Here is a 13,113-nt window from a genome sequence, read left to right on the forward strand (position 1 = left end):
GCGGCGGCGACGATTTCCCTGCTGTGCTCCTTCGTTTGCGTCGCGTTTCTTCTGGGCGAGATGGAGAACATCGAGGGGATGATGAGGAACCTGCAACTGTCGGCTGCTAGAGGAAGGGAGTGCGGATCGGATCCACAGGAAGGGCAAAGGATGATGGGGGAGGAATGACACAGGCGTTGGGGGAAGGTGCTATCGGAAAAATCAATCCATGCAGAAACGGTGGAGCAAGCACTGGGGAGGGTTTGGTGTCCCATCAAGGGCATCGAATGCAAGGCGTTGGGGGAGAATAAGTTTCTGATCACCTTTCTTCAGGAGTCGGGAAAGAGGAGAGCGCTGGATGAAGGGTCGTAGATGATCTCCAAGGAGTTGATGGTGATGGCGGATGTGGATAGGAGCAAAACCCATGATGAGATCATGTTTGTCTCCATTCCAATCTGGGTCAGGATCATGAATCTGCCCTTGGGACTGATGAACAAGGATGTCGGGGTCACAATTGGCAAGGAGGTGGGGGAATACATGATGGTTGATCTTGAAGATGGTGATGTCCCGATCAGGAGGTTTCTGAGGGTGCGTGTTCGGCTTGACATTCGCAAGCCCCTAATGCGTGGTGTGACGGTGCAAGAGGAAGATGGCAAACCTGATCGTTGGTGCCCTTTGGTATATGAATACCTGCCTGACTTCTGCTACATATGTGGAGTAATTGGGCATACTGAGAAGGGGTGTTCCATAAAGTTGAAGGAGGGTGAGATACCGCAATTTGACAAATCACTTAGGTTCATCCTGCAGAGAGGTAGAGGTGAAGGAGGGGGCAGAGGAAGTTGGAGGCAGGAAGAAGTGGGCTCTGGCGAACTGGCTCGCTGCTGGGGCGAGGCGCGTCGAGTGGTTCAGGAGGTGGAAGATGGGTTTCAGATGGGTCCCGAAGTGATGGCCCATCGTGGAGGAGAAATAGTGATGGAGATGACGGTGTGAAGGGACGAAAGGCGGGAGATGAGGAGGAGGTGACCAGTCCTCTCAAGATTGGGGACAAAACCCATGTTGTCCCTGATGAGCAGAAGACAAATGCAAAAAGATGTTAGCATTCGCTGGTGATAAAAGTGGTGCAGCTTTGGGCGCCAATGATGGTGCAGGTGGGGTAGTTGGGGATGGCGTTCCAACGCACGTTAACAGTAGCATGCACAGCATGCAGGTAGACCAAGCTACTAATGACATGGTCGTCGAGGAGGTTCCTGAGGAAGGCTCTGGGAAGGGAGATGTTTCGGGTGTTAAGGCTGCTCGCAGAACTTATAAGAAGAAACCACACCCGGCTAATGCGGGGGGAGATAGCCCTAGTGCTGCCGCAGGAGATGGGAGGAAGAGGAGTATGAAGGATGCGGAACTAAACATGGAGGGGGATGCGAAAAGAGGGAGGAGATCGGCTCAAGATGGAGGTGCTGAGCTAGACAAAAATACCTGCGGGGATCAATGAAGCTTATAGCCTGGAATTGTCGGGGGTTGGGGAACGGCCCGACAATTCATAGCCTTCTGAACCTTCAGAAGGAGGAGGACCCTGATATTCTCTTTTTGTCCGAAACTAAAATGGACTCTAGGAGAATGGAAGGTTTACGGTGGAAACTTGGCATGACAAACTTGGTGGTCAAAGATTGCAAGGGGAAGAGTGGTGGTCTTGCGATCTTTTGGAAGAAGGAGATTGACTTGCATCTGCGTGGGGTGTCCCGCTTCTACATCGATGCGGATGTGGTGTAGAAAGATGGATTCACTTGGCGGTTCACAGGATTTTATGGAGAGCCGAAAACTGACCAGAAAGATCTATCATGGAAGGCACTCAGGGCGCTCAATGCAGCACGGAGTCGTCCATGGCTGTGCATGGGAGATTTCAATGAAATCTTGTTGGGGTGTGAGAAAGAAGGCGGTCTGCCAAAAGCCCAGAGGTGTATGGACAAATTTAGAAATGCTTTGGAGGACTGCCTGCTGGCTGATCTTGGTTTTGTGGGTGATCCATTTACTTGGCGGAACCAAAGTCACCGAAGTGAAAATTATATCCGTGAGAGGTTGGATAGGGCTGTGGCTAGCGCTGACTGGTGTGGTCGATTCCCCGACTACCGAGTGATTAATGGTGATCCACGCGCACTCTGATCATAGACCAATTATTGTGATCATGAACGAAGACGAAAGGGATAGATGTACTGATGGTGATAAAGCTTTCCGCTTTGAAGCTAGTTGGGTGCAGGAGGAACATTGCAAGATGATTATCCAAAATGCTTGGCACCTGACACTAGATGCTAGAGGTGGCAAGGTGGTGGATGCAATTAGAGAGGTGGGTGAGGAGCTATGGGATTGGGGCAGGAATGTGTTGGGTGATCTGGAGAAAAGAATAAAGCGGGCGAAGAAGGATCTGGAGGAATGTAGAAGGAAGGCGATTAACTCTCAAAGCGTCGCTCGAGAAGAGATTCTGAGATATAAGATGGAGAAGCTTGAGGGGCAAAGAGAGCTGTATTGGCGCCAGAGAGCGCAAGCTCATTGGCTGAAACATGGTGATAAAAACACGAAATTCTTTCATGGTTTTGCCAGTGAAAGGAGAAGGAGAAATAGAATCAAAAAATTAGTGAGGGAGGATGGAGTTGTTGTGGAGGAGGGGGCGGAGATGCGGAACCTTATTACTAACTTTTACAAAGATCTCTTTCATAGTTGTGCAGGTACCCGATACGATGAACTTATGATGCACATACAACCAAAAGTCTCTCAAGAGATGAACCTCTTCTTAATGAAGGACTTCTCTGATGATGAAATCAGAGAAGCACTGGATAATATGGGAGACTTGAAAGCGCCGGGTGCTGATGGGATGCCTGCCCTATTTTACAAGCAGTTCTGGGATATAGTAGGTGCTGATATCATCAAGGAAGTGAAGAATTTTTTGAGAGGAGGAGATATGCCGGATGGGTGGAATGATACGGTTGTGGTGCTGATACCGAAGGTGCCGCATCCAGAGCGCCTAAAGGACCTTCGACCAATAAGTTTGTGCAATGTCATCTACAAAATCGCCTCCAAGGTACTATCCAATCGTTTGAAAGTTATTCTACCTGAGATCATATCTATGAACCAAAGTGCTTTTGTACCCGGGCGCTTGATAACAGATAATGTGCTGTTGGCATATGAACTAACACATTATATGCAGACCAAGAGAGGGGGTGGTGATTGCTTTGCTGCAGTAAAATTGGATATGAGCAAAGCTTATGACCGTGTGGAATGGATTTTCTTGGAAAAAATGATGTACAAACTCAGCTTTGATGAGCAGTGGGTAAAGATAATTATGAAGTGTATCTCTACTGTGAAGTATCGTATCAAAGTAAATGGAGTACTGACAGATGTTATTACCCCGGAGCGGGGCCTACGACAAGGGGATCCACTTTCCCCGTATTTGTTTCTTCTATGTGCTGAAGCATTTTCATGCCTCCTCCATGCTGCAGAGGCGAGTGGGGAACTTATGGGGGTTAAAATATGTCAGAATGTGCCGAGCATAAATCATCTACTGTTTGCAGATGACTCTTTGCTACTTCTAAAAGTTGATGAAAGAAGTGCAAACCACCTGCAACATGTCCTTTCACTGTACGAGGATTGCTCGGGGTAGACCATAAATAAAGAGAAGTGCTCTATTATGTTCAGCCGTAACACAAAACAGGCCAAGAAAATGGTAATGATGAATGCACTGGCAATAACAGTGGAGGCTTGAAATGAAAAATATCTTGGGCTGCCTGTGTACATGGGCAAGTCCAAAGAGAAGACTTTCACATATTTGAAGGATAGGGTTTGGAAACGGATGCAAGGTTGGAAGGAGAAGCTGCTGTCAAAGGCCGGCAAGGAGATTCTTATCAAGGCAGTGGCCCAAGCTATCCTGAGTTATGCTATGTCTTGCTTTGATCTCACAAAATCTTTATGTGATGCAATCAGTGCCATGGTCTGTCGGTTTTGGTGGACACAACAGGACAGTGAGAAGAAAATACATTGGCTGTCACAAGAAACATTATGCTCAAGAAAAGAAAAGGGAGGACTGGGATTCAGGGATTTGCATCTTTTCAACTTGGCGATGTTGGCAAGGCAGGGCTGGCGGCTATTACAGTATCCGGACTCCCTCTGTGCCCAGGTTCTCCGAGCTAGGTATTTTCCGGATGGCAACCTTATTGGGGTGACGGAAGGCCCAGGGATCTCCTATCCGTGGAGAAGCATTGTCCATGGAGTGAAAGCTCTGGAAAAGGGCATTATCTGGAGGGTGTGGGATGGAACCAACATCAATATATGGTTGGATCCCTGGATACCTGATGGTGTCACACGAAGGCCAATCACTCCAAGAGGCCAGACTCTGGTTACAAAAGTCTCAGAGTTAATAGACCCTGTTAGTGGTGAGTGGGACTGCCAATTGATCAAGGATATTTTTTGGGAAGAGGATGTCATACGCATTTTGGGAATTCCTATCAAGCATGGGATGGATGATCTGTTGGCTTGGCATTTTGATAAGAAAGGATTGTTCTCTGTTAAATCAGCATATCATGTACTCCATGATTGTTATATATGGGAACTTAAACAACAAAGTGGTGAAAGTAGTTCAGGGCCAAGCCATGAAAGCATGAGGGGATTCCGATGGAAGGATATCTGACAACTGAAATGCCCGCCGAAAGTACGCCACTTCTTCTGGCGTTTCACACACAACAGCCTACTGTTGAGGAAAAATATTAGTAGAAGAGGTATGGAGATTGACACAAGATGCCCGGTGTGCTGGAGATTGGATGAAGATGGTGGCCATTGTTTCCTCAAATGCAAGTATGTTAAAGAATGTTGGAGAGCTTTGAATCTGGAAGATGTGAGGATCAATTTGTGTGAAAGAACTTCAGTGCAGGAAGTGTCTGAGCACATTCTGGGGTTGCCTGAGAACAAAAGCCGGCTCATCATTTGCTTTCTTTGGTCATGGGGGGATGCACGAAATAAAGCCAATGTAGGAGAACAAAGAAGATCTGTGACTGATATCATACATAGAGCAAGATCAGTGCTTTTTGCAGTAGAGACTGAAGAACAAGCCAGAACTCCTTCTGTTCTGACAGACCGTTGTCGTCGCTGGGCTGCCCCACAACCCGGGACCTGGAAAATCAACATCGATGGCGCTTCTGGGAGAATGAGAGGAAGGGTGCCTGGGGTTTCGTCATACGAGATGATCAAGGCAATGCTGCCATCGCTGGTGCAGGATCTCTGAATGTGGTAATGGATGCATTGTGCTCTGAAGCTCACGCCTGCATCGCAGGGCTTCAGGCAGCTGCTGATCAAGGAATGCAAAACATTATCCTTGAAACTGATTCCCAGATCTTGAGGAAGGCGTTGTTATCAGAAGAGTATGATCGTTCACATGGAGGGGTGCTCTTTAGAGAAACCAAATTCATTATGGCCACCATGTTTGGCTCAGCAGATGTTGTTTTTGTTCCACATTGCTGTAATTATGCTGCTCATGAGGTAGCTCGTCTTGGCCGCGGTCGGGACCCGGATCATCCTGTGTTCTGGATGACTCCCCTCTCTTGTTTTAAGTGACATTTTGGCTCGTGATTCCACCGAGCCTGGTGCTAGTTAAATAAAGCGGCAGAAAGTTTGAATCAAAAAAAAAATTCCGTCTAGTTATCTCAGTGCACGCTCACCACTGGAGTTGCATTCCACGGACCAGAGGCTACGCCGAATGCAGATATCCCGTCCGGAGTCCGGACTACATCTGCTGATCCAAACAGAAACAGCCACGAGCGGCTCGGTGCCCACGTGAGCTTCTCTTTGAAATCAGCCGGGCCTGCGCCAGTGCAGCCGGCCCACCCACCACCGTCCACCGCTAACCAACGCCGAAGACCACCTCACGCCACTCGCCACCCCACGCCTTAAAATTTAAAGGCCAGGCCAGGACCGAATCACATCGATCCTCAGAATTAATCTGGGGGATTTCTGCCTCCACATTGCGCCACACAGGCTGAAATATCTCGACCGTCGGTTTGCGCCTGAATGGTTCGGATTGATCCAACATATGGGTCCCACATATGGGCCCCACCGTGGGCCACATAGGACCCAACAATGTGGGTCCCACAAGTGGGCTCCACTGTAGACCCACGGGACCCACAAGTGGGCCTCACTGTGGACTCACGGGACCCACAATGTGGGTCCCACAAGTGGGCCCCACTGTGGACCCACAGAACCCACAAGTGGGCCCCATTGTGGATTCACGGGACCCACAAGTGGGTCCCACCGTATGTGGGGCCCACGGAACCAATTATATGTGGGGCCTACTACAGTTTAAAAAAAGGGAAAATTCGATTCATGCCACCACAACTCCGTGAAATTGGGTTTCACGTTGAAAATCATGCCACTCAATGGCATCGATTTCAACATGAAATCAAAAATCGTGAAATTGTAGTGGCATGGATCCAACTGACCCTTAAAAAAAACCCTCTGAAGTCTGATAAAATCAACTCGTACTCTATCTACGTCGCTCCACATAAAACCCTATGAGAAATCAATTTGCACTCCACGAACAACAAATCCACAGAAAACACCCCAAGACTTCCGCAAAACCAACCCGCTTAATGTATATCGTTGACGTGTTAAATCGCCTCACACATTTACACACTGCATAATGGGCTATAACACTGCCCATAATAGAATATACTAGATAATCCCTACCTTTTGAAAAAAAAACATAGTAACTTTATTGTCAATTATACTCAACTCATTTATATAGTCCAACCCACACTCAGTTAATTTCAGCCTACACTTAATTTTATAAAAAAAACTTCTCGAACTTTATCAAAATTAATATATAGTCCAGCCCACACTCAGTTAATTCATAAATACCATTTATTCAAGCCACCTCTTCAGCAATTTTACGAGAACTCTCTCGATCCAACTACCTCTCAGGTAACTTTATGACAACCAACCCATGATCCATGCATTTTTTACAAATCCAACCTCTACAGTAATTAACTCATGCTCGATAGATTTTTACAAAAAAACCTAAACTTCCTAAAAATGTACTCACACTCAAAACTTTGCAAAAAAAGCTCTGAAAATCATGACGATCAACCCGCGGCCCCTACATTCTAACTAATAATACACTAAAATTTTTATAAATTAATTCATAGCCTAAAATTTGGCGAAAAATATTCCCAGCTTTGTTCCCATCACTATGGTACAGCTTATGGCAACGACGACGCCGCGCCAGTCTTTCTAGTAAAAAAGCTAAAAGAAAATCAAATCCATCGCTCCATCTCCAGCACCTCCGTGTGCTCCTCTGGATTTCTCTTCCGCTGCCCCCGAACTCCTCGTGCGCCTCGCGGGACGAAGACGACAAGAGGGCGAGGGCGAGGGGGGCCGATCGCGATCGCCAGCGCGCACCCATGTCGACGTCGCGGAGGCGAACCCTCCTCAAGGTCATCGTCCTCGGCGACAGCGGGTCAGCCCATTGCTCCCTTCCCCCCTTACCCTTGTGGCCCCCCTCCCTCGGATCCGCCCGCGTGTGGATTCCCTGGCCGCCGCTGTGAATTCTGGGGGTTCGATTTGGATGCGGTTGCTGTAACCGCTGTGTGGATTCTGGTCTGGTGGTTTGATTTAGTCCGGTTTGATCTGTGCAGGGTCGGGAAGACGTCCCTGATGAACCAGTATCCTTGACTTCACCTCCAATGCTTCGCGTTTGGTAATTAGACCCCGTTCGATCAACGTGCAATTGGTCCCCATCCGTTGCGATTTGCCTTTTCCTCCCTGAATCAACTGACGCCATGGTGCTCGGTTCGGTAGACGTTTAACCAGGGGAGTCTGAGCACTTGAGCTGTAGGGAGCAGGGATGCATCTCTTAGTTTTGGGGTTTGGAAATTTTGATTGCTGTGAGCTCGCACTTGCTGTCAATAACTGTCTAACTGCATTTTTATGCTACTATATTTCATTCATTGTGCTGTGCGTGAGTGCAAGCTATGATTTTGTGACTCAGTTCTGAAAGCTCTGGTACATTCGAATATAGTTCTTATTGCAGTATGTGGTTTGGAGTTAAGATGATGCAAATGCTAGTCGAATTAAGTATCTTGACGTATAATGTATCTAAAATGTTGGACAGCTTTTGTACTTTGGGCGCTTTCATGTTCTTGACTTTAGCTAGATATGTCCACAAAAAGTTCAGTCAGCAGTACAAAGCTACAATTGGTGCAGATTTCGTCACAAAGGAGGTTCTCATTGAAGACAGGCTAGTGACTTTGCAGGTAAGTGCCACTGTCTCGCAGAGTTGGTGAGTTTTTTTCAAAGAGAAGGAAGAGGCTGTTGGTTATTGTTGTTGTCATGTGTTGCTTTGATTCCAGATCTGGGACACGGCAGGGCAGGAGAGATTTCAGAGTCTTGGTGTTGCGTTCTATAGAGGGGCAGATTGTTGTGTGCTTGTCTATGATGTCAACTCTAACAGGTCATTCAATACACTCAACACATGGCATGATGAGTTTCTCAACCAAGTAAGAATATCTTTTCTTATAAATTGTTTTGATATTTGGTCATTGTTATAGATATCGAATGTAGCAGTTTTCAAAAATATAGTATCGACCGTAGTGCATTACTATTCATCATTTATCCTCTCAACATTATCTTACAAGCCTAGTTTGATGTGATCTTCCCAATTGTTGAAGCTTGAGCCTGCATGCATATCTGCACTTTTTTTTGTCTGCACACATATCTGCACCTTTTTTTTTAACTTCTAGGTATCTGAAAATATGTTTAAGCTAGCATTGTCTATTTTTTTATCCAAATAGTGCACTTTATGAACTTCAAATTTAAAGCGTATGTTTAAGTCATTTTATACTGTTGATTTTTTTCTCAGTTTGTCCACTCTCAATCTACCCTGTTTTGAGCACATGTAAGCTAAGCAACCTTATAAAAAAAATCGTCACCCTTTTTCGCTGAATAAGCATAGCTGATGGTTCCACAAATTCTGTGATGTTTGTATTATCTCTTCAAGTTGAGTAGAAGTGAACAGATAAGATAAATTTTGTTAGACGTCTGATCGAAACAGAACGCAAAGGAAAGAGGGGAAGTCTTCTTGAAGTTTGAAATTGTATGCCTATGTAATCTGGTACAAATTTCCTTAGTTGGTTTTAATATATTTAATCCAGTTCATGTTTCTAAAGACAAAATTTCTTACTGTTTCTCTTCAACAAACATGATTATCCGATATGAGTATTCTTGTGGTTCGAACTTGTGCTTATGACCAAATATTGTGGGTTCGTGATTACATTTTTTTATTCCATGAACTGTATTTAGATTAGTCTTTGAAATAGCTGATCATATATTTGGTTAAAAATGGATTAGCCTAGATCACATGGTTACACTCTGCCATGTCTTATGATGACTTTGAGGATTTCTTCAGGCAGAAACATCAATCTTTGTTCAATACTGTTACTTTGGTAGTTTCTTCATCACTGTTACTTTGGCATCTCTGTTTTTTTTTTCTAGAACTTGTTAATCATAGCTAAAGCCTACCATGCTCTAGGGAATAGATTTCACTGTCTAGTAAGGTTGTAACCAACATGTGACAATGATACGGGTTACCAATTGCAATAGTGCTTCTGTTTATCTCAAGGGATTGTGATCAAGGTTGTTATAAAATTGCGGAAGAAAATAAGTTTATATGATTCGGTATTAAAATTTTGTTGAGTTTGAAGTCTGAAAAGGAAACCTATCAATTCAGTGATCATTTCATATATCATTTCTGATTGGGCTTTTGACTATTTGTAATTAGTAGTGCCCTTCTACCCTAGGACATTACTACCAAATGCTTAAATGGTGAAGTAGTCGCCATAAGTGCTGACATTCTGACTATGGATATTTGTTTAGTTGTACTGATTGGGATTCTACCTTGGTGCATAACTAGCAAACAGAAGTGCTGATAAGTGGCTATTGACGTCCTAATCTTTTCGGTCTTTCTGATATAATAATGCCATATTGGTACAGTTATGCTCTATGTTCAAGTTATGCTGTAACATCCGTGGTACTGTTTGTGTTTGTTACCTTGTTAGCTACCATGAAACTCTTCAGACATTTTTATTGTAGTTGTTCAGTGGACTATTTGGTATACTGCCAGTTTTAGTATGTTTAGTCTGAGGATCTGGTTTGTAATAATGTAAAAATATCTGAATCCAAATGCTAACATGTATCTCTTACAGAAGCTTAAAACATCTTGAAACGTTGTGACAATGTTATTTACCATTTCTTTTCAGGCTAGCCCATCAGATCCTAAAACTTTCCCTTTCATCTTACTTGGTAACAAGATTGACGTAGATGGTGGAAAAAGCAGAGTGGTTAGTTCTGTATGATGATTTGTAACTTATGTCTCTTGATATGCCATTACTTGATTGTTATTTTTGTCACAGGTTTCTGAGAAGAAAGCAATGGAGTGGTGTGCTTCCAAAGGCAATATTCCTTATTATGAAACTTCTGCAAAAGAGGACTACAATGTTGACAATGCATTCCTGTCCGTTGCCAAGCTTGCTCTAGAGCATGAGCGTGATCAGGACATGTGAGTAATTTCATCCTCAGTTTGTTGTTTGGTAGGAAGGTCATTTGCTTCTTGAAGTAAAAAATGTTTTTTGTTAATATGTGCCCAGACTTGTTCCTAGCTTCCCTGTGGTTTTTTATAGCTATTCATATTTTTATAAGTAAGCCTGTTAGCCCTTTCTTGATGCAAGATTTTATGCGCCCCATCCATTTTGTACAACATTTTTTACTCCAATATATTTAGTTGTTCTTCAATCTGTCGACTATTATTTGCTGACAACTTTTTGTGTAGCCATTTTAGATATTCTATAATCTTCGTAGATGGTCTGAATGTCCTATTTAATGAGTTTGTAACTTTGTATGCTTTCACTTGCTCAGTTTCTTACAAATTTTACAAGCTTTTGTTGTTAATAAATATAAGGCTCTATGTGCGCATAGCTGTCCTTTGCCATCCTAGTGATATCTCTTTATGTTCTGGATGGTGTTGATGAACTTTTCTGTTGACAAACTTGTAAGGCATAATGATGAACATCTTACCGTTTAGAGTGAATATGGGCCATATTGGTTTTACTGTCTGCTGACTATTTGACATAGGTATCTAGTAGCCTTTTACATGGGAACAAATACGTTTCTTGCACTGCTTAATTCATGTCATGACTTCACATATCTGAAAACAATAGATTATTAACTGAACATTCAGAAGTAGCGAAGAATTGCACATGTGCATTGCTGGTTTCAGTGGTGATGATTAATGTCTATTAATAAATGCTTGAACGGATGTTTTCGCTATATTTCATTATATTGTTTCAGCAAGATGAAATAGCTCCTACGCCTGTGCTAATTTTCCTGTTTAGTTATTGACTCGCAACCCTTTTTTCTGCTCTTCAGCTACTTCCAGGCCGTTGCTGATCCTGTCCCGGAGACTGAACCGAGAAGTGGATGTGCATGCTAGTATAGTTATTCATCATCCTTATTTTCCAGATTTTTCTTATTGGTTGCGGCATTCTTTTCAAGTGATGTCGAGCAGGCATTCTTTCAAGTGATGCTGGGGCAGGCATTCTTTTAGTTTTGGAATGTAACTGATGTTCCAGCCATCCGACTCTCGCTTTTGTAGCCATTGTACCATAGTTAGCGGCCATGGCTTTTTGTACACGTTATACCGAGTGGTGGCCGGCCCTGTTTCTTGGTTTGGGCAATAAGAATGCAGAGGACCAGAGGTGGACAATTTCTGGATGGGGCCTGTGAAAGGCCGGACTCCTAGCCTCAGTTGTATTCGTGCGGCTGTACTTGTTGACCTCAAATGGGTTGAGCTCTCGTTGATGCAGGCTTATTGCTATTCCCTACCTTGGATGAACGTGCGCATTTGCAGCTGAATGAACGTCCGAATCCCTTGTGTGTGTGATTGTTTCAGCTTGACCGCCTTCCCGGATCTTGCTGCGCTGGCGGCAAGAAGGTTCAGAAACGTTTCCAGTGGAATGTTCGCCGTGACGGATTATTCTCCTCGCCACCCACGTGTCTGGTCGTCCTCGTACTGCTGCGGTTAGTATGCTGGCATGCCTACGCCATGTGTGATTCTGCGTGACATGGCATGACAGTGAAAGATGCACCCCGATTCCCCGAAGCATAGGCACGAGCGAGCCCACCGGATCAAACCAGTTGCATACACAAAAGGTGTGTGTGCCGAATTTTAGAAAAGGGAGAACGCTGCTGAATTGTATGTAGATGCATGAAACCCCGCGCCAATGCAATATTCTTTTGTTATTTCAGGGGGAACAAGCTTCAGGATTCACTTAAGAAAGAGGCAGACTCCTGAGAGAGGTAACCTTCGAACCCAGTCAGTCAGGCTCGCTGCAGACCGGCGGACCTTTCTCAACGGGATATCCTCGATCTGCTTTTCTTCTTTCCATTTCTAAAGCATGATCCATCAACGATTGGCGCGTGGCTGGAGCCTAGATGCCCCGTCCTGGATGATTCTGCACCTCTGCAGTCAACCTGCTAATGGTTTGGGTTAAAACCGGTTGTGGTTGTTTAGATTTTATATTGGGTCCACTTCAATTTGGTGAAAATAATTTCTCTAGCAATCAATTTTGTTTGGTTTGGTTTCACAAGAAAAATAGTTTGCTTTGGTTTTAGTCATTAATACTACTGAGTGACTGTTCTCTTAATGTAGGATCTACGAGTAGGTCTAGCTACACTATTTTGCACAGAATAGCTACTAGTCATACTGAGTCTTAAAAAATTTCAGTCAATTTCGATAAAATTTTATAGTGTGAACGCGAGGTTTTATTTCTTGGGTCCGGCTCTTGACGTGGGGTCCACGTGTAGTTTTAGCCACACTGCTTTGTAGAGAGTAGCGGTCAGTCATACTGAGTCATCTCCAATAATCCCAATCAATTTCGATAAAATTTTATAGTGTGAACGCGATGTTTTATTTTCAGAGTCCGGCTCTTGATATGAGACTCACATGTATGTCTAACCTTCTAGCAGGCTCAAATGGTGTGGTTTGGTTTGATTTTTACCTAGTATGGGTTGGTTTGGAGTGGTTTATGTAAATATATTTAATAAGAATAATTT

At 44.2% G+C, this 13,113-nt stretch overlaps 1 protein-coding gene across 1 annotated transcript; it reads left to right on the forward strand.

The window, feature by feature from the left end:
• Positions 1-7,241: 7,241 nt before the first annotated feature.
• LOC120675471 (ras-related protein Rab7-like) lies at positions 7,242-11,885 on the forward strand. The gene is made up of 7 exons (XM_039956670.1): positions 7,242-7,465; positions 7,644-7,670; positions 8,162-8,261; positions 8,358-8,504; positions 10,263-10,343; positions 10,416-10,561; positions 11,428-11,885. The coding sequence occupies exons 1-7, from the start codon at positions 7,410-7,412 to the stop codon at positions 11,489-11,491; spliced, it is 621 nt and encodes a 206-aa protein (XP_039812604.1). The 5' UTR covers positions 7,242-7,409; the 3' UTR covers positions 11,492-11,885.
• Positions 11,886-13,113: the final 1,228 nt, after the last annotated feature.

Source organism: Panicum virgatum, chromosome 5N (assembly GCF_016808335.1).
Source record: "Panicum virgatum strain AP13 chromosome 5N, P.virgatum_v5, whole genome shotgun sequence".
NCBI lineage: Eukaryota > Viridiplantae > Streptophyta > Magnoliopsida > Poales > Poaceae > Panicum > Panicum virgatum.